The 21246-nt window shown below is 37.6% G+C and overlaps 1 protein-coding gene across 1 annotated transcript in view; it reads left to right on the top strand.

Annotated features, from left to right (window-relative positions):
* Positions 1 to 21246, top strand: part of ppp3ca (protein phosphatase 3, catalytic subunit, alpha isozyme) — a 314158-nt gene that overhangs the window by 211915 nt on the left and 80997 nt on the right. The window contains 5 exon segments of the mRNA XM_052015048.1: positions 1140 to 1219; positions 1221 to 1265; positions 5344 to 5455; positions 11254 to 11391; positions 19921 to 20068. Coding sequence (XP_051871008.1) covers positions 1140 to 1219; positions 1221 to 1265; positions 5344 to 5455; positions 11254 to 11391; positions 19921 to 20068 — 523 coding nt within the window.

The raw sequence follows: 21246 nt of genomic DNA on the forward strand, positions 1-21246 counted from the left end.
CTGTGCTTTGAAACTACAATTTTAAACTTAGATATATGTTTTAAGTTGTCTTGAAACTTAAGTCTTTGTTCTCAGTTCTCTTTATAAATTTGACATCGTAGGCTTTGATCCCTTTGTTGCAATCCCAGATTGGCCATTTATCAATGGTTGATGAGTTAACATGAGAAATAGGACCAGGCTTAGGCCATTCAACCCTTCAAGCCTACTCTGCCATTGAATAAGAGCATTACTAATCTTCTGCTTCAACGTCTATTCATCCTGAATGACCAAGAATCACCAGATCTCAGTCCTGCATATACTCAATGTCTCGGCCACAGCCCTCTGGGTAGAGAATTCACAAGCCTTAAATGGTTGACTCCTTATCCTAAGATTATGATGCCCAGGTTAAGACTCCCCAGAAGGGGAATCAGAACCCCAGCACAGATTCTGTGAAACTAGCAAAGAATTTAACCTGAGGGAAAAAAAAAGACCCACTTTCCATAATTTCTCCTCATGGACCATTTCTCATCCTATGAATGAATTAATAAATCTTTTTTCACAAAGCCTGTAGGGCCAAGAATATCCTTTCTTAAATAAGGAGACCAAATTATCCAGAGTACTTCAGATATGATCTTCATTAAAGCAGTGTACTGCAGGATGTCCTTATACTCCAAGTGCCTTTTCATGAAGGCTAATGTAGTATTTGCTTTACACATTCTCATTCTTAGCTCTTGCTTGGTGTGATTCCAGGATACTATGCATTTGATTAAAATCACATTGGCTTTGAGAGATGTTTGTCAAACTGCCAAATTTTCACAAAAATACTAACTGATCTCCTTACCAATTTAGGTAGGGTTGGGTGAACTACTGAAAAGCCCAAAATCAGCAACCCCATTTTCATTTAATGTAAAATTGAGTTATTAGCACTTTATAAAGATACAGAACATCAATTTATCTCATGCAATTAGATATAAGCATAGATAAACCTTCCAACCTTTCATGATGGAATACAAAGAATAAGTGTTAAAGTTATAAATTGAACAATTGAATGGATCAGCTTTCTTGTTTTAGCTAACTTTACTGAATTATAAATTATTACTGAATTGCAAAAGAGTTATAGATTCATTTAGTTAAGTAAAATCCTGTGTTTTGTTTCCTAGTTTGTGGAGACATTCACGGTCAATTCTTTGATCTTATGAAGCTCTTTGAAGTGGGTGGGTCACCAGCCACTACTCGCTACCCTCTTTCTGGGAGACTATGTGGACAGGGGCTACTTCAGTATTGAGGCTAAGTACTCTGTGTGTCCAGGAAAAATATGAAAAGCATGGAATTAATGTTATGTATTCACATGCACACACAAACACACACATACTTCAAAAGCAAATAAAATAGATTGCGTTAAAAATATTGGGCATATATTTACTGTTATCAAGTATGGTTAATTTAGCTCCAGTTCATTAATCTTAATATGAGCTATATTTTAATAAAGCTTTGCCATTCTGCCCTTTCTCTATGATTATTGTTTTGTCCCAAGGATGTACAAGTGCTTTTCTGACCAAAGTACAAGTTGTATGTTTCAGTTAAGTGAAAGTCCTAACTCATTATTCCCTTGGTGCATGCAGAATAATCCTGACTCTCGTGTTGACAGAATTTGTTTGGTTCATTCTTAATTTACCTTTTTGTTCAAACCATCATGATGAAAATCTGCTTGACAATTTCTGAATTTTCTTATTACTTTTGTTGTCCTAATCTGTAAGTATAGCCCCTTGTGCTTGAATTCAGTACATGGGTAGAAGAGGTTACATGGGCTTGATTATTCAAGCCTTTCTTAATTTTAATAGATAGAAATCACAAAACCACCCAGTTAAGTGAATCTTCGAATTTTTTCCCCCAGTTCTAAGAAGCGATGCCTCTGGATCATGTTTATGGCTTTGGATGGGAAATTTCCACCTAATTAATACCTCATCAGTGTAGTGTGTACGATACTGGAATAATAACCCAAGTGGTCATGAGTTCACGTCCATCAAGGCAAATTTTTGAAATTACACTTAATAGATGGGCTACTAGTAAAGGAAGAAAAAATGTCCTACTCCATTTACACTTGATACTACGGATTGTTACAAAAGTATAAATGGTTTACTTGTATCCTTCAGACAATTAAACCATCCACACACAAATGGTGGTAGCAGGGAGGGTGACACTGTTCCTCCTCTAGGGCTTTGAAATTAAGGTTGGTGGGCTCCTTGCAACTGCTTGTGTTAGGTAAATTATAAGACCATGAGAGTAAAATCTGCCCTCTACCACTCTCCTCCCCCCCACAAACACAATCCCTGCACACCACCTGACATTTGAAGACAGCTCCACCAGTGCAGCTCACCTAGCCATCCAGAATAAATATGACTGCAGTCTCATACTCCTTATAGTTGACATCGTGGCGTCTGACAGGATTTCCCAAGCCACTCAGTTGTAACTTCTGACGTCAGAAGCAAGAAAAAAGAGACAGACAAGATGTAAGCATGTTCAGGTTGATTAATTCCCCCAAACCACTACATTAACAAATGATATCTACAATTTGAGAAATACCTCACAGACCAGCCTAAGGTTTGAAAAATATCTGAGTCTCGTCTAACAACAAAATGGGCGCAGTTGTATTAATAAAATTGTATCTATCAACTGGGCCCCTAGGACCATTCATGACACTTCCAGTATCCCCTGTGACATGAGCAGCTCAACCTACCAGAATTCTGGACTTGACCCAGTGGGTTCTTAAAGCCTAATTCAGATCTCTTGACTTTGCTTTAAACTAAGGCCAAGGACACTATGTGCAGAATGAAAATCAACACCAAAACTGCAGATGCAGAGAATCTGAAATAAAAAGCAGAAAATGCTGGAAACACTCACCAGGTCAGGCAGGCATCTGTGCAAAGAAAAAACAGAGTTAATGTTTCACATCAAAGACCCTTCATCAGATGCTGTCTGATCTGCAGAGGGTTTCCAGCTGGTTTTATTTCAAACCTGCTGAACGTTGAACATTGATTCACCATAGTGTTCACAATTCACTACCTCTTTTCAGTGATGAAAGCAATTTGTACGAAGCACAAGGGAAAACAAGGACAGAGAATAGGTTGTAGGTGACCTACATTTTTCACCATCATGTGGCTTCACCGAGGGCCAAAACCTAAGCCGCCATACTGAATATGCATCAGCAGGCAAATGAACCAGTGCAATAATCTACTTAATCTCAAATAAACACAACAGTTGACAACACATCTGTCCAAAGGAGTTTTGATGCAACTGCAGCAGTCCCTGGTGAAGAGACAGCCTTGTTTCTACAATGAAAATATATGATCTGAAGTTACAGGTGTATGATAAGGGACATTAAAAGGCAGATACAGCAGTTCAATAATAGAGCTAGTGACTCTATATGTAAGGATCATCAGTAGCTTGAGATGCCAACATTGTATTTCAAAATAAGGGGGTTGGTTGTGGGTGGGGCTTGGAATGGATGGGGATTGTTCTGACATCACTAGGAAGGCTTCCTTTAGTTCCCAGAAGACTCTGTTAGAAGGGATCACTTCTGGGTGAATTTATTTTGGGGGGATCAGTGAGCAGGCATTGCTCTATCGAAGTCCTGGCCATTGTCTTTGTAGGTGACACAGAGTTCTACAATTTGGGGACAGCCTGGTCTTAATCACTGTAGATCAGGTGCACATCTAGGGAAATATATATGGGAATAGGGTGTCATACACAAAGCTAGCTTCATGTTTAATTATGGGATATCCCATTTCACATGAGACTGTTGACAACTCTGTTAGCAGTATCAGAGCTCTGCATTACCAAACTCTGCAATCTAATATTGCTGCTTCTTCACCATCTTGAAGCCAGGAGACCAATCACAGATAACTGAAGTGTTTGCCAGGAACAGCATACATCAGAATGAGGTACCAACCAAGCAAATAGCAAACACAGCCATTTACAGAGTTTGCTTAGCCCACACAGACTAAAAATCAATAGCCCTACTTCAAAAGGAGGGCAGAGTCTTGATGAAGATCCCCCTTCTCAGTCATGATGGGTCCCTGCATGAGTCCAAATATACTGCATATCTTACGGCTTTACCACTGACTACAACCTTAATTGGATGTATCAACATCATAGCTACGAGGCTGAGGCAAATGTAGTGTTCTCTTAAATGAGTGATCCCATCAAATCCATCCACTATCTCAAAGGTTTATCATAATTTTTATGGAATACTTATGATGCACCTGGATGATTGTGATTGCAACAAGTATAAATTAATCCAGGGTAAGGCAGTCTGCTTGTTCAGAGGTCCTAACTCTAGACTTAATATCCTTCACACCAATAGATGGTGGCTGAAGTACACATGAACTTGCCCTCTGAATCAACTAACTATTATTACTTGAACAAGATATCTTTACCTACAAACTATACAACCAAGATGGGCAAGAGCAACAGTTACATATGAACACCTGTCACCTCCAAGTTCTCCCCCAAACAGTATTAGTCATTGGATTAATTTCCCTATCTAATACTACAGGACTGCAGCTATTCAAGAATGCTGTTCACTACAGCCTTCAAAGCAATCAGGAATGGGCAATACATTTGACTTTCTCAGGAACACAGTACTCCATAAATTATTTTTGAAAACCATTTCACTGAAGCCTGAAGATTATCTTTTTATTTAGTTTACATTATAACAGCTAGGAAATTGCTAATATTTTAAGGCAACTTAATGCATTTTTGAAGTTGTGTCTTAATAATTTAGCAACAGCTTTTTTGGTGTATGTACTGTTCTGACAAGATATTTAAAATGGATCACATTTACATAATCTAAATTATGTCATGCACTAACAATCAAAGAACAGAATGCAAACAGAATGCTTCTTTTGTGACATTGACTAACGTGGAGAGACATAGTGTAGAGGATTTAATATTTATGAATTCAAAATACTGGCTTGGGAGACTCATTGTTTACATGGGAGGGACAGGCATTGATTAGCAGTAGTACATTGTTACTGTGTTACATTGAACATTGGTTGCAGTGAACCCTATCTTATTGTAACACATTCTTACAAAATGGTGGGTATACATGGAACAATTCAAAAAGTTAAATCTTTATCACTAAATAAATGTTTTCATATTTTTTGATAGCAAAATGACATTTGCAAATTTGATGTGATATATGAACATTATAAGAAATGCTGACAACATGAGGTAATTGAGGTTGAGCCGACAATGACAGTCACTATATGAGTTGTTTACTGTCATCATATTTGGGCAATTAAAAGTATTACCTTGTACATCACCATTTTAAAATGATTTCCTGTGTTATTTATTTCTATACAGTGTGTTTTGTATCTGTGGTCATTGAAAATTCTGTATCCAAAGACATTGTTTTTACTCCGTGGAAACCACGAATGTAGACATTTGACAGAATATTTCACTTTCAAACAAGAATGTGAGTATCTTTATACTACAATACATTTTCATAGATTAACATCTGTTTATTGTAATTTCTTTACATTTTATGTTTGCAGAATGTATAACTCTGGCCAGCAGATCACTTTTACAATAAGTGCTAAGATGCCTCGTCATTCTTTTCATCTTATAAATTCATCTGCTGTGTTGTTAAATTCACAATTTCAAAATTTGAATTGTCCCTATTCTACGTAAAATAAATGGGATTATCAAATAAATGGATGAATTTTTCAAGGTAATATTTTGTAGAGTTAATTCAGTGTGAGAATTCATGGTTCTTGTTTGCATGTAATTTACTTTGCAGGTAATGTGATTAGTGTGACCATCAGAACATATCTTGGTAATGAATGGAGAGTTTTTGTCATTACTTTTGAGTTCTTTTGTTATATTTTCATTTTTATTAATGTGAGGAAAATTATTACAAAAAGGCATATTTAATAAATAATGACACAAGATTAATGAGCAAAGTAGATCTATTTAGTTGATTAAAGAACAAAATTAAGTTTTTTTTATAATGAATTGTTTACATCCTTATAACAGAATCATTTTTACCTCTTCATTGTATAAAATTCACATTTGGATTGTCTATTCAAAAATCTGCAGATAAAAAAATCTGCTCTCCTAAATTCATTAACTGAGCCTTTGTGAACCTTTTCAATTGTTTGATGCACAACGACTTTCTGTCCTATTGCTCAAAACTTCACTAATCATAACAAAGAATATTCCCTGTTCAATCAAACTACTTTGTTTTGGTAAAAAAAACATTGTGGAATGGATCCAGCCTTTAAGATATCAAACTGTTCATTACTTTTGTTCATTTTCCAATTTGTTAAAGTCTAACACGTAGTGACATTTGAATATTTAAAGTCCAAATTTTCTTTCAGTGTTACAATAATATTACAATAATGTGTAGAAAGATTTTTGATGTTTTATGTAAAAACATTAATATCAGTCTTTTTGCATATTATTGCAAGAAGTGCTACATTAAAAATCAATTTCAACCCAATTAAAGCTTAGAGATCATGGAATGAATGATAACAAAATAGATGTATTGGTAATGGAAAAGTTACCAACAGAAATCACATTAATTTATGGTCCAAGGCAACCATTTATGAGAGCATGACCGAAACCCTTATAAATATGTGCATATTCATTGAAATGTATCTATTAATGATTCTTTTTCTGAACAAATAATAATTTGAGTTGTATTGAAAGGTTTAATTTTGATTTATCTAATTAAATTATTGTCATTTGTGAATGCATTATTCCTAATAGGAAAATGGTTTTGTTCTTTAAGCTTTATAGAATGTTTTTGAGTTGAGAATTATCATATGAAAATTAGCTGAAGTAACAGATGTAAGTTATTATCATATTCTATCCTGAAAAATATTTTAGTATTTCTCATTAACAATTCAAATAATTTACCTTTTAATTTTAATGCTACCTGCCCTTTTAATACTGCTGCTGTCAAGATTTTTATATAGGTTGGAACCATGATTTTATTATAGCCCAGGAGATTCAGCTGAGTGCCTAATTAGAATCACTACTACCTTCCAAAAAAGTGCATCACTACCTCATGCATGTAAAGACGGCCACAATGGTTATGGAGCATACTTCTGTACTTGATACAGAAGTTAATATCATCCTTTCCAAAGATCACAATTTTATAAATCATATTTGGTGTGCAGATTTCACAGAAATTAGGATCAATTTAAAAGTAAACTATTAATTAATTTTGGGGTTTGAGAATGATGGTATCAGTTGTTATTGAAGGTGAAGTGTGGTAGGGTAGAATTGTTTTTGGAATAAAAGAAGCCTGAATAAATATATAAGCTTGAGAAAGTTGAATAGTTAGAAAGTAATAGATTTGACAGAATAAATCAAAGGTACAAAATATTTTTTTCTTTATATGTTAGTTTCCTCAATTCTCCTAAATACGGTGATTTGTTGGTGAGATATGATTTTAATGGCAGCCTGTATATTTCAGGCCATTCACAAAAGTGCATTATCTATGTACACGTCTAGAAAATGAATGCTGGCAGACTGTTTAAATTCAGTTCAGACTTCATTCAATGTGCTCACAAGGGAACTTGCATAAGGGGTTGCTGAGAGGTATTGCATGCTTTCTCTCTCATATCATTAAAGAGTGTCATGGAACTGAGGTGAGTTGTCATTTTCTAACAACTTAGAAGGGGTTTGAAGCTGGTGATTTTTATGAGGCATCTGTCTGAATAACATGTTACCTCCCATGTGCCACATGTACAATGCTTCACAGTAGAAGGCCAGATACTCAATTCCAATTGTCACCATTTCAATGGGTTTTGCAAATTAAGCAGTGAACAAACTGTCCTACTTGGCTAGATTTGTCCACCACTACCACCAGAAATCCAGCTTCACAAGTATCACAAACTGCATTGACCTCAGTAACAAAGAAAATGTTCCTTGATGTTCATAGAAATGAAGATTGCATCTTACATAGTAACATATGTGTGCATATCTTTGGAAAACTGACCTCAGAGCCTATATGTAGGGTTGACCCTGCTTGAATTTCTTTCTATTCAAATGATTGCTATAACTTTAGAGTTGTCGGCAATTTTCTTTGCTGCTGTCACAGGTAAGAAAACCATCATCACCCATGTTCAAGGTTAAATGCAGTTAGAGCACTACAGTGCAGAAACAGGCCCTTCGGCCCATCTAGTCCACATCGGTCTGGTTTTCTGCCTAGTCCCATCTACCTGCACCTGGACCATAGCCCTCCATACCTCTCTCATCCATGCATCTATCCAAACTTCTCTTAAATGTTACAAATGAGCCTGCATCTATCACTTCCACTGGCAGCTCATTCCACACTTGTATCACCTCTGAGTGAAGTAGTTCCCCCTCAGATTCCCCTTATATATTTCACCTTTCACCCTAAACCTAGTTATAGTTTCACCCAACCTTAGGAAAAAAGACTGCAAGCATTCACCCTATCTATACCCTTCATAATTTTGTATACTTCTAAAAGATCTCCCCTCATTCTCCTGTGCTCCAGGGAATAAAGTCCTAACCTATAACCTGTCCCTGTAACTCAGGTCCTCAAGTCCCGGCAACATCTATGTGAATTTTCGCTGCACTCCTTCAAGCTTATTGATGTAGGCAGGTGACCAGAACTGCACACAATACTCTAAATTTGGCCTCAGCAATGTCTTATACAACTTCAACATAACATTCCAACTCCTGTACTCAGTGCCCTGATTTACGAAGGCCAATGTGCCAAAAGCTCTCTTTACAATCCTATCTACCTGTGATAGGAATTATGGATCTGTATTCCCCGCACACCTGGTGCCCAACCATTCTCTGTGTAAATCTTACCCTGGTTTGTCTTCCCAAAGTGCATCATCTCCCACTTGTCTGCATGAAATTCCATCTGCCATTTTTCAGCCCATTCTCTCAGCTGGTCCAGATCACTTTACAAGCTTTGATAGCCTTCCTCACTGTCCACTACACCCCCGATCTTGGTGTCATCTGCAAATTTGCTGATCCAGTTTACCACGTTATCATCTAAATCATTAATATAGATTATAAACAACAACAGGCCCAGTACCGATCCTTGTGGCACACCACTAGTCACAGGCCTCTAATCAGAGAGACAACCATCCACTACCACTCTCTGGCTTCTCCCGCTAAGCCAACGTTGAATCCAATTGACTACTTCATCCTGAATGTCAAGCGACTTAATCTTCTGGACCAGCCTCCCATGCGGGACTTTGTTAAAGGCCTTGCTAAAGTCCATGTAGACAACGTCCACTGCTTTCCCTTTATCAACCTTCCTGGTAACCTCCTCAAAAAACTATAAGATTGGTCAGACATGACCTGCCACACACAAAGCCATGTTGACTATCCCTAATCAGGCCCTGTCTATCCAAATACTTGTATATCCTTTCCCTCAGAATACTTTCCAATAATTTACCCACAACTGACGTCAGGCTCTTCAGCCTATAATTTCCCAGTTTATTCTTAGAGCCTTTCTTAAACAAAGGAACACACAGTTTATTCTTAGAGCCTTTCTTAAACAAAGGAACAACACTAGCTATCCTCCAGTCCTCTGGCACCTCACCCGTGGCTAAGGATGTTTTAAATATCTCTGCCAGGGCCCCTGCACTAGCCTCCACAAGGTCCGAGGGGATGCCTCATGATGCCCTGGGGATTTATCCACCCTAATTCGCCTCAAGGCAGCAAGCACCTCCTCCTCCATAATCCGGATACAGTCCATGATCTCACTACTCTTTCTCCTCCATTCTATAGACTCTGTGTCTGTCTCTCGAGCAAATACAGATGCAAAAAATTCATTTAAGATCTCTCCCATCTCTTTTGGCTCCATGCATAGATGTCCATGCTGATCTGCAAGAGGACCAATTTTGTCCCTTACTATCCTTTTGCTCTTAATATAGCAGTAGAAACCCTTGGGATTCTCTTTCACCTTGTTTGTCAGAGCAACCTCGTCCTCTTTTATCCCTCCTGATTTCTCTCTTAAGTGTTCTCTTGCACTTCTTATACTCCTCAAGTGCCTCATTTTAACCTAACTGCCTAGACCTGATACACACCATCTTCTTTTTCTTTCCCAAGGTCCCAATATACCGTGATAACCAAGGTTCCCTAAACCTATTAGCCATGCCTTTTGTTCTAACAGGAACATACAGATTCTGTACTCCCAATATTTCACTTTTGAAGGCCTCCCACTTACCAAGCATCTCTTTGCTGGAAAACAACCTATCCCAATGATATCCCAGATCCGTTCTGATGCCATCAAAATTGGCCTTCCTCCAGTTTAGAATCTTATCCCTAGGACTAGTTCTATCCTTCTCCATAATTATCTTGAAACTAATGGAATTATGATCACTAGATCCAAAGTGTTCCCCTTTCACCTTCTTTCTCCTGCCCTGTCTCATTCCCTAAGAGGAGATCCAGTATCGCGCTCTCTCTAGTTGGGACCTCTATATATTGATTAAGGAAGCTTTCCTGAACACATTTGACAAACTCTATCCCATCCAGTCCTTTTACAGTATGGGAGGCCCAGTATCTGTACTTTCCCCTTGCTCTTTGAATCACCTGGATCCACATCTTCTTATTTCTCTATTGTCTTATAACATAGAAGGAGGCCATTTTGGCCCATTGAGTCCTTGCTGATTCACAGAATCTCATTCCCCTGCCAATATTTTCACTTTAGCCTATTCTCCCCTTATTTCCATAAACTCCTCCTTAGATTCTACCCTTCATCTTATCTTATCTTATCTTATCTTATCTTATCTTATCTTATCTATCTTATCTTATCTTATCTTATCTTATCTTATCTTATCGGGAGGCCATTTATAGTTGGGAATTAACCCAACAACCTGCATGTCTTTGAGATGTGGGAGGAAATCAGAGAACCTGTGGAAAACCAACACAGTCACAGGGAGAAAGTGTAAACTCAACACAGACAGCACTGGAGGTCAGGATTGAACCTTGGTCACTGGAGCTGTGAGGCAACAGATTTACTAGCTTTGTCATTATGCTGCCCTTCTTCATTAATAGTATTCATTTTCCCTAGTTATAAGGTTTCTTTGGTCCATGGTGTGGCAATTCACTGCTTCAGATTATCATTTGGTGCTAAAGTTAAAAATTGTCTTCAAAGTGGCCTGACCCATCATCTTTATCTTTATAAAAATGTTATAGTTTTTCATGATGGTTTTTATTATATTTTAAAATTTTAACCATTTTCATTGTATTAAAATCAAGTGGACCTTTTCTTCTCAGGTAAAATCAAGTATTCAGAACAGATATATGATGCATGTATGGAAGCATTCGACTGCCTTCCTCTTGCTGCACTGATGAACCAACAATTTCTTTGTGTACATGGAGGCCTTTCCCCTGAAATACACACCTTGGATGATAAAAAAGGCGAGTTCTTCACTATTTTGGTTTACTATTTTATAATGTGACAATCTTCCAGTTTTTAAACTGGATGAAGTTCCATATAAACAACTTACAATAAGCAACACAACAAGGGAAGTGGAGGTAGAAGAACATTGAGAAGTAATTTGATTATGTGGAGAAAGTGCAATAGTTAACCAACTGAAGAAGTAATAGATTTAGACCAAAGAAAGCATGAACAGAGAAAACAAAGAATTAGCACAAATGAGGCAAATATTTAAAACATGGAGGCTGAACTAAAAGGCATGAAAACCTTGTAAACCAGTACTGCAGACATCCAGAAGTTTGATGGAAGAATAAAGCAAGTCAATGCCTGGCGTGTAGACCACAACAATTAGGGATCACATACCAAAACTTCAACACACTCCATTGATAATCCCCAAGATTGTTGGTACACATTCTGTTTTTTCAGAAACCCAATGTCATAAATAATATGGTTAAGCTCTTTTCATTTGTATGGCTTTAGGAGCAGAAACTGTCATCACAATTTTAACCAGTGAAATGATTTGAAATCATTAAAGTTAAGTTCCAAAGCTTGCCAAGTACCCAGTTTAAGAATGTGATGTTCTTCAATTGAGCTTCAATTACATCAACCAAGAGAGAAATTTCAGAATAAGAATCTGTTAAACAGATGTCTCTGGATTTTGCTTATAGACAGTAAACTTGTCAACAAATTAATCACTGGATTTACATTTGTTTTCCCCAGTGTATGAAATACTGCATTATAAGCAGTATTAGATCAGAGAATGTGCAAGAATCGTCTCTCAAAATAAAGAGCCCTGGACATTGATGTGCACTAAGGTGCACTCACATAGGAAGGTTCTGGAATATCAACATAACAATTAGAGGTATTGGAAGTTCGGACTAGAATTCTGCAGATGGAATGCTGAAAGGAAAAGGGAAAATATATTTGGTACTTGAATCATTTTGGAGGTGGAAGAAATAGTACAAAGTGAATTACTATGTTTATGGGATGGGGATTGAGCTCCAAAGAATATCAAGGGACCTGTCTGTACATTTCGAGCCGGTGGGCTCTGAAGCCAGGCCTTTTAGTCCTAGATCTACTTGAGACTGATCTTCAAAGTATGAGATCAACCTGGTCAGCATTTAAGGCTCATCCCTAATTCATAGGATCATAGAATGGATGTACCATGAAAGGAGGCCACAGATCTGTACTGGCTGATTGTAAGAGCAATCCAGCTGGTCCTGCTCCCCTGCACTCTCCCCATGGGACTACAGGTTCTTTCCTTTCAGGTAATTACCTAACTCACTTTTGAAACAGGAAAGGTTGCAAAGGGATTTAATTGAGAAATATAAAATCATGAAGAGTAAAGACTGGATAGACTGTTCCCATTGGTGGAAGGATCAAGAGCAAGGAACATGGAATCAAAGTGTTTGGTAGAAGAACTAGAAATTACATAAGGAAAGGTCTGGTAGTGAAGGCAGATTCATCCTTTCTCATTATCTACCCAGTATTTACTCTTAATGATTTTATATACCTCAGTTAAATCCCTTTGCAATCTCTTCTGCTTCAAAGAAAACACATACAGTTTCTGCAGTCTATCCATGTAACTAATGTTTCTCATCCTTGGAATCATATTGATAATTTTTCTGCACCTTTTCTGAATCTTTTGCAATTTTGCCAAAGTGTGACCACCAGAACTGGATACAGTGTTCCAGTTAATGGCCAAGCCAGTGTGTTTGAGAGGTTCATCACAACTTCTTTGTTCTTTTACTCTAGACCTCTGTATATAATGCCTAAGATTCACTGCAGCAACAAACAACCAGCTGGAGGAATTCAGCGGGTTGAGCAGCATCTGTGGGAGGAAAGAAATTGTCAACCTTTCGGGTCGAAACCCTGCACAATTTCTTTCCTCCCACAGATGCTGCTCGACCCACTGAGTTCCTCCAGCAGATTGTTTGTTGCTCCAGATTCCAGCATCTGTCGTCTCCTGTGTCTCTCTAGGATTCCCTGTGCTTTTTTAAGCACTTTCCCAATCTGCCTTGCAGCTTTCAACTGACTATGCACATACACCCCAGATCCCTCTGTTCTTCTCTCCCTTTTAGAATTGTGCCTTCTCATATATATTGTCTTTTCCCATTCTTCCCACTGAACATAACAATTCAAACTTGTCAGCATTAGACTCCATCAGCCACCTAGCTGCCTAATCCACCAGCCTCTCTATAGCTTCTTGAAATCTATTGTTGTCCTTCTCACAGTTCACTTGGCCTACAAGTTTTGTGTTATCTGGAAGTTTGGAAATTGTGTCCTGTTCAGTGAAGTCCAAAACATTACTATATAATGAGAAATGCAATTATCCTAGTACTAACCACCAGGCAACTCCACTTTACACTTTCCTCCAGTCCAAAGAACAATGTTTTATGACTACTCTCTGTTGCCTGTTACTTGGCCAATTTTCTATCTACATAGCCTTGGAAAAAGTAATAATGAACCTCCATGAACAGCTGCAGTTTTTGTGATGGTGTTCCCACAGTGTTGTTGAGTAAGGATTAACAACTGGCTATAATGAATGAATGGTAAAAAAATTTCCAATCAGGGTGATACATGACAGGGGAGAGAAATTACAGGTGATGTCTTTCCCATGCTCCTCCGGCTCTTCTTCTAACTAGGTTTAGAAGGCATTGTTGACGAAGAGGAAGCAAGTTGCTGCACTGCATCTTGCAGATGGTGCTCCCTTGCTTCATGGTGCAAGTGTTCAAATTCAAAAGAGCTGCTTTGTTCTAGATGGTATCAAGCTTCTCGCGTGTTGTTGAAGTTGCACTCATTCAGACAAGTGGAGAATGTTCCATCAAACTCCTGCTTTGTGTTATGTGAATGGCGCAAAGGATTTGGGAGTCAAAGATGAGTCACACACTGCATTACGTTCACTCTCTGAGCTGGTGAGCTGGCTGGTCCAGTTGTTTCTGGTGACCTCAGGATGTTGATATTAGGGCAGACAGTGATGGGTCCTGATTTGAAAATTGAGGGGATGTGGTTCAACTCTACCTCTCAAAGATTGCTTTGTTATATGTGGACCAGTGAATAGAATTGAAAGTTACACAATCATCCATAGACATTTTCACTTCAGACCTACTGATGGGGAGATAGTTATTGAGAAAGAAATTGAAGAGGCTGAGAACACTGACCTGTTCTGATGGTAAGAATTTATTTTGTTTGTGAAGAGGAATAGCTTGCTGATTTAATAAAGTGATGCCCTGGAGCTGAGATGATTGGCTTCTGACAACTGCAGCCATCTTTTGTACCAGGCATGGCTTCAGACAGAGAATTTGCTTCCTGCTTCCCTGTAGCTTCAGTTTTGTTATTGCTCCATGCTGTCATTCTCAACCAAATGACCAAACGCTACTTTGATGTACAAGACCTGATGAGTGAGCCGAAGGGATGAGGGGTTGTAATTGGATTTCTGCAGCTCTCTGTGACATTGAAGGTGGGATATCAGTATTGTAACTTCACAAAAACAACTCGTGACAGATAGAACAAGTTCCAGAACAAGTCTTCAGTACTACAGCCAGGATCTGGTCAGGACTTACAGTGCTATCTGTATCTCACATGTTCAACGATTCCTTGATAGCACATGGAATTATTCAAAATGGTGAAAGAATGCTTCTAACATAATTTGTATCTCAGGAGAAGGCCACAATGAACCAACCAATTTGGCACTTATGGCTGAAGATAATAGCAAATGCTATAACCCTGTCTTTTGGACTCACCTGCTGGGCTCAGGCATTATTGAGTTTTGGAACATCTATGGAGCATTCTTCTGTTAGTTGTTTAATTATCTACCATCATTTATAATGTCTGCTACAGGTTCTTGATCTGATTCACAATTGATCAGCAGCATTTTGGACCAGGATCTATACATATAGCAACCAAAAGTGTGTGGTATGAAGGACAAATTTACATCCATGATGTTCCAGGGAGGCAGGGTGGTCTGACTATAAGAATTTAATTTACTTGTTATGTAGGATAACTTGCTGATTTAGGAAACTGATACATTTTCCTTATTTTCATAAATTGCCAAAATAAGTTGAACCAAATAAAATAAGCAACAGTGATCTTCAATGTGCTATTTCTTGTGGAATAAAATAGTCTGTGAATCAAGCTAAATTTTGGACATCTAGTGTTAAATTAGTCTGTTTCTGGAGGGATTGAAGGAGTGCACATGTGTTAAACAGATAGATTCAACTAGATCACAAATTTTAACATTGCTATGTCACCTTGCTAGATTTTACAGTAAAATTCAAGTCACAAAGTTAAATGTTCTTATTAATGCTAAAAACAACTGACACTGTGGATTTTGGGGAAACATCATAGATCACCCTGAATTCATAATTCAATCTTCATTTGACTAATTTATAAGTGCCATTGTCAAAAAAAAAGCTACTTATTCCAATAGCTTGCTCAGCTGTGGTCACTGAGTCCTCAATTATAGGTAAATATTGTAGCGCATGCAGAAAATTTGAGCTTCAATGTACATCCAAGTTTGTAACAGTTGACTCATTTTATCAATTTCAACCTTGCTGCTCATATACAATAGATGTGGCTTACTACTGTTACGGATTAAGTTACTATTGGTGAATGTCCCTTTAAGACAGAGCACAGTTGTGTGTGTGTGTGGCGTGATTACGATGACAACAGGAGATAACGACGTGCTGACGTTTTGGAGCAGTCAGTCAGAGAAGAGAGAGAGGGAGAGAGACACCCTGCCTGCTGGTCTCTGTATCGATGGATGGAAAACAATAACTGTGTCTGTCACTACAATCCACATATGGATTTTTGGAATAATCCAGTGGAGTCCACTTTGTCGTTAACCTGTACAAGGAAACAGGTATTTGTGTGGACGGCCATGTCTCGGATGCCTTTCGGGGTGGCAGATACTTCAGAACAAAGGAATGGAGATCATCAGTGATTGAGGTGTCTTATGGGTTCCATCGTGGAACATTTGGATTTCATAATTTCTCTCTATTTTCTCTCTACATTTTCTCTTCAGTCAACGGTGGTTTTGCAGAAGTCTTTGCTCACGTTTCACCTTATGGCTTGCTGAACTGAACTTTGAGGACTATTCCTGGACTTGGAGTTTGGGAATTTGCCATACACACACTTTGAGTTTAGTTTAGGGGTTAATGTTTAAGATCTAACATTTTTACTTTTATTTTTCTTATTATCTTAAGTAGTTATGAATAAAATAGTTTCTAACACTTATACATGACTTGGTGTTTTTCTTTTGTTGCTGGTACGTGACACTACCTGTGTCCCATCATGCAATGTTTCTTTTAATAAGGACAGAAAATGTTGGAAATGCTCAGCATATCAGGCAGCATCTGAGGAAAGAGAAACAGTTAACATTTCTTGCTGAAGCTGTCTGACCTGTTATATGTTTCTGCATTTCCTGTTTCATTTCAGATTTCCAGCATCTTCATTTTATTGGCTCTCAGAAACATGTTTTGCCTCTCATAGGCAATGCTGAATTCAGACTTTCAAAGACCAATCTCAATTTTCTGGCTAGTTATTAGTTTCTTCAAAAATGCTTCAAGTACTTTACAGTCAATTTCCATGTAATTTATTTTACATAGACTTGGTGTTGGATTTTCTATAATCAAAAGCAGTGATGAGTTCTTTTTGAAACTGAGAAGCTTTTTGTCTCTATTAAGCAGATTCTCTGAAGCGCAAGTTTAACTTGCTTGCATGATACATTTTGCTAGTCATCTTGAACTGCAGCAATGCAACGTTATTAATGTTCTACTGCTCTGGTGATCCATATGCCATATTTTTCTCTCCTTATCTGTTTCTACCTGTCATCCACCAGCTGCTGTCTCCCAATTCCACCCTTTATCCTCACCTCTTTATACTGGCTATCTCCCCTCAACACTCTCAGACCTGATGCAAGGTCTTGACCCGAAATGTTGACCATTCCTCTGCCTCCATGGATGCTTCCTGACTTTCTGAGTTCCTCCAATGGTGTGTTTTTTTGGCTCCAGATTATAGCACTAGCTTGTGTCTCATGATTTCAAATGTAGTCCAACTTTAAAGAACCTGTGGCTCAGTCATTTCAATTTTTGTTCCTTAAGCAACAGTGCATGGCAAACTGGACTATGATCCATGTATATCCAGTCCTGACTTGGAAGGAACCCAATGCTTAAAAGTTGATGGGGAACCTGACCATGACACATTCTAGCAAATCTGTGCCTGCTTGAACTTTGGATGTGGTTTTGGCTTGAAAATGTAGCAAACTTCATTTGGGAATTGCAGACTGATTTTAGGAATGTTGTACCTTTTTCCTTATGACTAAACACACATGGATTCCCACCAGGGGATGGTTAGTGGATGTGGCATCCTCCTCTGTGCCCTTCTCCCTTCATTTTTTTTCATTTATGGGATTTTGCTGTCAAAGCCAACAGTTAATGTCCATCAACATTCCTTTGCAATTGGTGATGAACTCCCTTCTTGAACTAACAAAGGGAAAATTCAGTTGGCATAGAAGCCAGTTGCCAAATGAAAGCATCATGATTGCCAGCAAGTTCATTGGCAGTTTTGTTTTTATTTGTTCATTTGTTGGGATATTGGCATGGCTGGCAAGGCTAGCATTTATTGCTCATTTCTAACTGCTCTTGAGAAGGTGTGGTGAGCCACCTTTTAAATCACTATGGTCCTGTTGGTGAAAGGAGCTGACCCAATAATATTGCATGGGAAGTTCTAGGATATAGACACAGTGATGATGAAGAACCAGCAATAGGTTTCCTAATTAGGAGTGTACACAAATTGGAGAGTAGTCTACAAGTGCTGGTATTTCCATGTGGCTGAAGCCCTTGTCCTTTTGGAAGATTAACTCTTATGCATACTTAATTGTTTGGTATCTTTATGCATTCATTTTTAAATTTGCAATTTTAAAAATAAGCTATTTTAGTACTATAATTAATTTTAAGGGTTTTTGAATGATTTTAATGTCAGAGATATTCACATCCTTTTACCAGTCTTGACAGCAGGTGAATCTTGTGAAGCGTTAAATCTGTTAATGTGGGAATTTACATGTGGAAGCCTTGTCCTTTGCAAGATCTCACAGGTCATATCAGAGGCAGTGCCATTCACCAAGTTGCCGTTGGAAGATCCACTCCAGATAAGTGCAGACTAAGCAGATCAGGGAACAGCAAGATGGCTTACTGCTCCCAGGAAATTCTGATGATTGAATTTCCACTCAAATTAATGGAAGACTTTTATTGTCAGGTTTGCAGTGGTGAAAGAAGAGCCCAATCTTGAACATGTATATCTTAGTAAAAGTCTGCTGAGTTTCATGCCCTCTAGTTGCAAAACAGGTATTTCATCCATCTTGTGCAGTTGCCAATCATTCAAACTTTTAGAAGACAAAACAGTGAAGCAACCTCCTTCATTTAATTATGGATGTAAAGTAATATCAATATTGATATATCTTAGATGCAGTAATGGTCTGCTCCTGAATAAAATTGCAACTGTATTACTCCAAAAAAGCTTCTTTTATTTTTAAACATGGAGTATGAAATGTCCCATTAAATGAGATTCTCAGCAGGATTTTGATGTTTGACTTGGGAGGGACCACTGGAAGCTGTGGCAGGAAAGGTGAATTTTCACTTCATTTATTGTAGAACCAGGAAGAACAAGTGTTCTCTATCCATGTTCAAAGTAAATCTGTGAACTACTATCAGATGCCACTGAATGCTTTCACTCCTCACCTCCCTCTTTCCTCCTTTTATCCAAAATTCCATAGTACTTGTAGCTCTCAAATGCCAGGCAGATGGAACTCATGTAACAATTTAAGTGTGATTAATTTTCTGGGCCAAAATATTTTAACTAAAACAGTCAACAGTAGATGCAGACAGATGGATCAGAAGAGGTAGGAGGAAATGTATTTCTCTACACTGTAATTTGTGTGTCAGTTGTATTGTTTTTTCCACACAGAACTTGCTCCTGATGAGGAACAGTATAGATATTAGCAATATTTAATCATGGTACTTTATGCTTTCATTTGTGACTGCAGGTCCGTTAACTATTGCTGTGAAGCCTCATGCAAAGACCTAGATATTCAATGATTTTCGTAGAAAGTTATTGAACTAGCAAATGTGAACTAGCAAATGTGACTTATCTATTTGCATTATTCACAAAACTTGATGAAAATATTCTGGGACTGGAATCCCTTTCCTGAAACACTGCCCTTACATCTCCTGCAATAGCTTCTTTAACATCAAAGTCTTTGACCAAGGTTCTGATCATATGATACCTCCTCCATTGCCTCAATATCAATTTCTCATTCTTCCACTGTGAAGCACCGCTTTGAAGTAGATTGTCTGATTTTCAAGACAGTTATATTGGGAAAAATATTCCACCAATATTTTGTGTATGAAGTGGACTGAACAGATTTTGATTTTCTGGTGTGTGATTATTGAAATTGAAAGTTTTTTTCTCCCATTAGACAAAACAGAATGACAATGCAATATTTTTCTTTTCACAGTTAGACAGATTTAAAGAGCCACCAGCATTTGGTCCTATGTGTGATCTTTTATGGTCAGATCCCTTGGAAGACTTTGGAAATGAAAAGACACAGGAATATTTCAGTCATAATACAGTGAGAGGGTGCTCTTATTTTTATAGGTAAGTCCTTAAACTTACAGTTCATTAACTGATTTATTGTTATTTTGAGTCTGTAGTGCATTTTTCTTCTTGAATGCTATTTCACTTAGGTGCAGAGGCAACAAATGTATATAATGCACAATTTAAGGTACTTATCCTCCTCAGTGAATTCCATTTGAGTGAGGTATTGGCTACAACTGAATCAGGGTGAGTAAATGTGTTTGTCAAGAGTAAGGAAAGGTGAGGCATTTTGTCTGCTGTTCTAGTTGAGGAGTGCCATAGATGGGTTTAAAAGTAGGTCATTGGCCTATCTCTTTGATTTAGAAAGTCATGAGATGCAAGGAGTCCAATAATATTGTATAGAATGCCTATGGACTGGTGGTTGAACAGTATGCACTTGTGATGAGATAATTGTGGACCAAATTTGTATAATTATGAAATGATAATCTGATAGGTTTTACTGTTTTATAATTGGGTTTTGTTTGGTTACTTTAACTTGGCTGCAACACTAGTAAAAGCTTTTTGATTGATTATGCAATCTGAGTGTTTAGATGCCTGGAAAGTTCACATTTTATGTAAGGGCACATCCATTGACTGAAGCCAGTTTGTTTCATTATAATAGCTCCGCGTCTTCTTATTTCATCAAAGGTTGTGATTTATTTTGTTAAAATATTATGAAAATGGTGCAAATTGGAGAAAATGAGAAAGTATCCTGAGGAAATAAAACTACAAAAGAAATATTAATACAAGACCAGAAAACTATCATTAAAGTGAAATGGAAATCATTGTAGTCATACATGTGCCATAAAAGATTATTAGGTGCAAGATTAACAATTACCAGTGCAGAGCTTTTTGTGGAAACTGTTTGTCTCACACTTCAAATATAATGAGACATGTTAAAGTCGGCTGTCAATCAACATTCTCGTGGTCAATTTAATTACTGTTGAAGATGAAAAGACAGATAAATGGAATTGAATGCACACAGTTTGTGATATTAATGTGTCACCTTTGGCTCACAAACAAGGTAACTGGCCAAATTCCATGCAACTAAAAATAAGAGATGTGAAATAGATTATTAACTCACTACCAGCCATTTAGTCTTGATCTTTACTGTTTTTAAACTTAATTTGTGACAAAAATATGGGCACATTTAACTAATATTGGGCTGCGTGAGTTCTTCATTCTTTTATCAAATATAT

Source organism: Pristis pectinata, chromosome 4 (assembly GCF_009764475.1).
Source record: "Pristis pectinata isolate sPriPec2 chromosome 4, sPriPec2.1.pri, whole genome shotgun sequence".
In the NCBI taxonomy this organism is placed as follows: Eukaryota; Metazoa; Chordata; class Chondrichthyes; order Rhinopristiformes; family Pristidae; genus Pristis; species Pristis pectinata.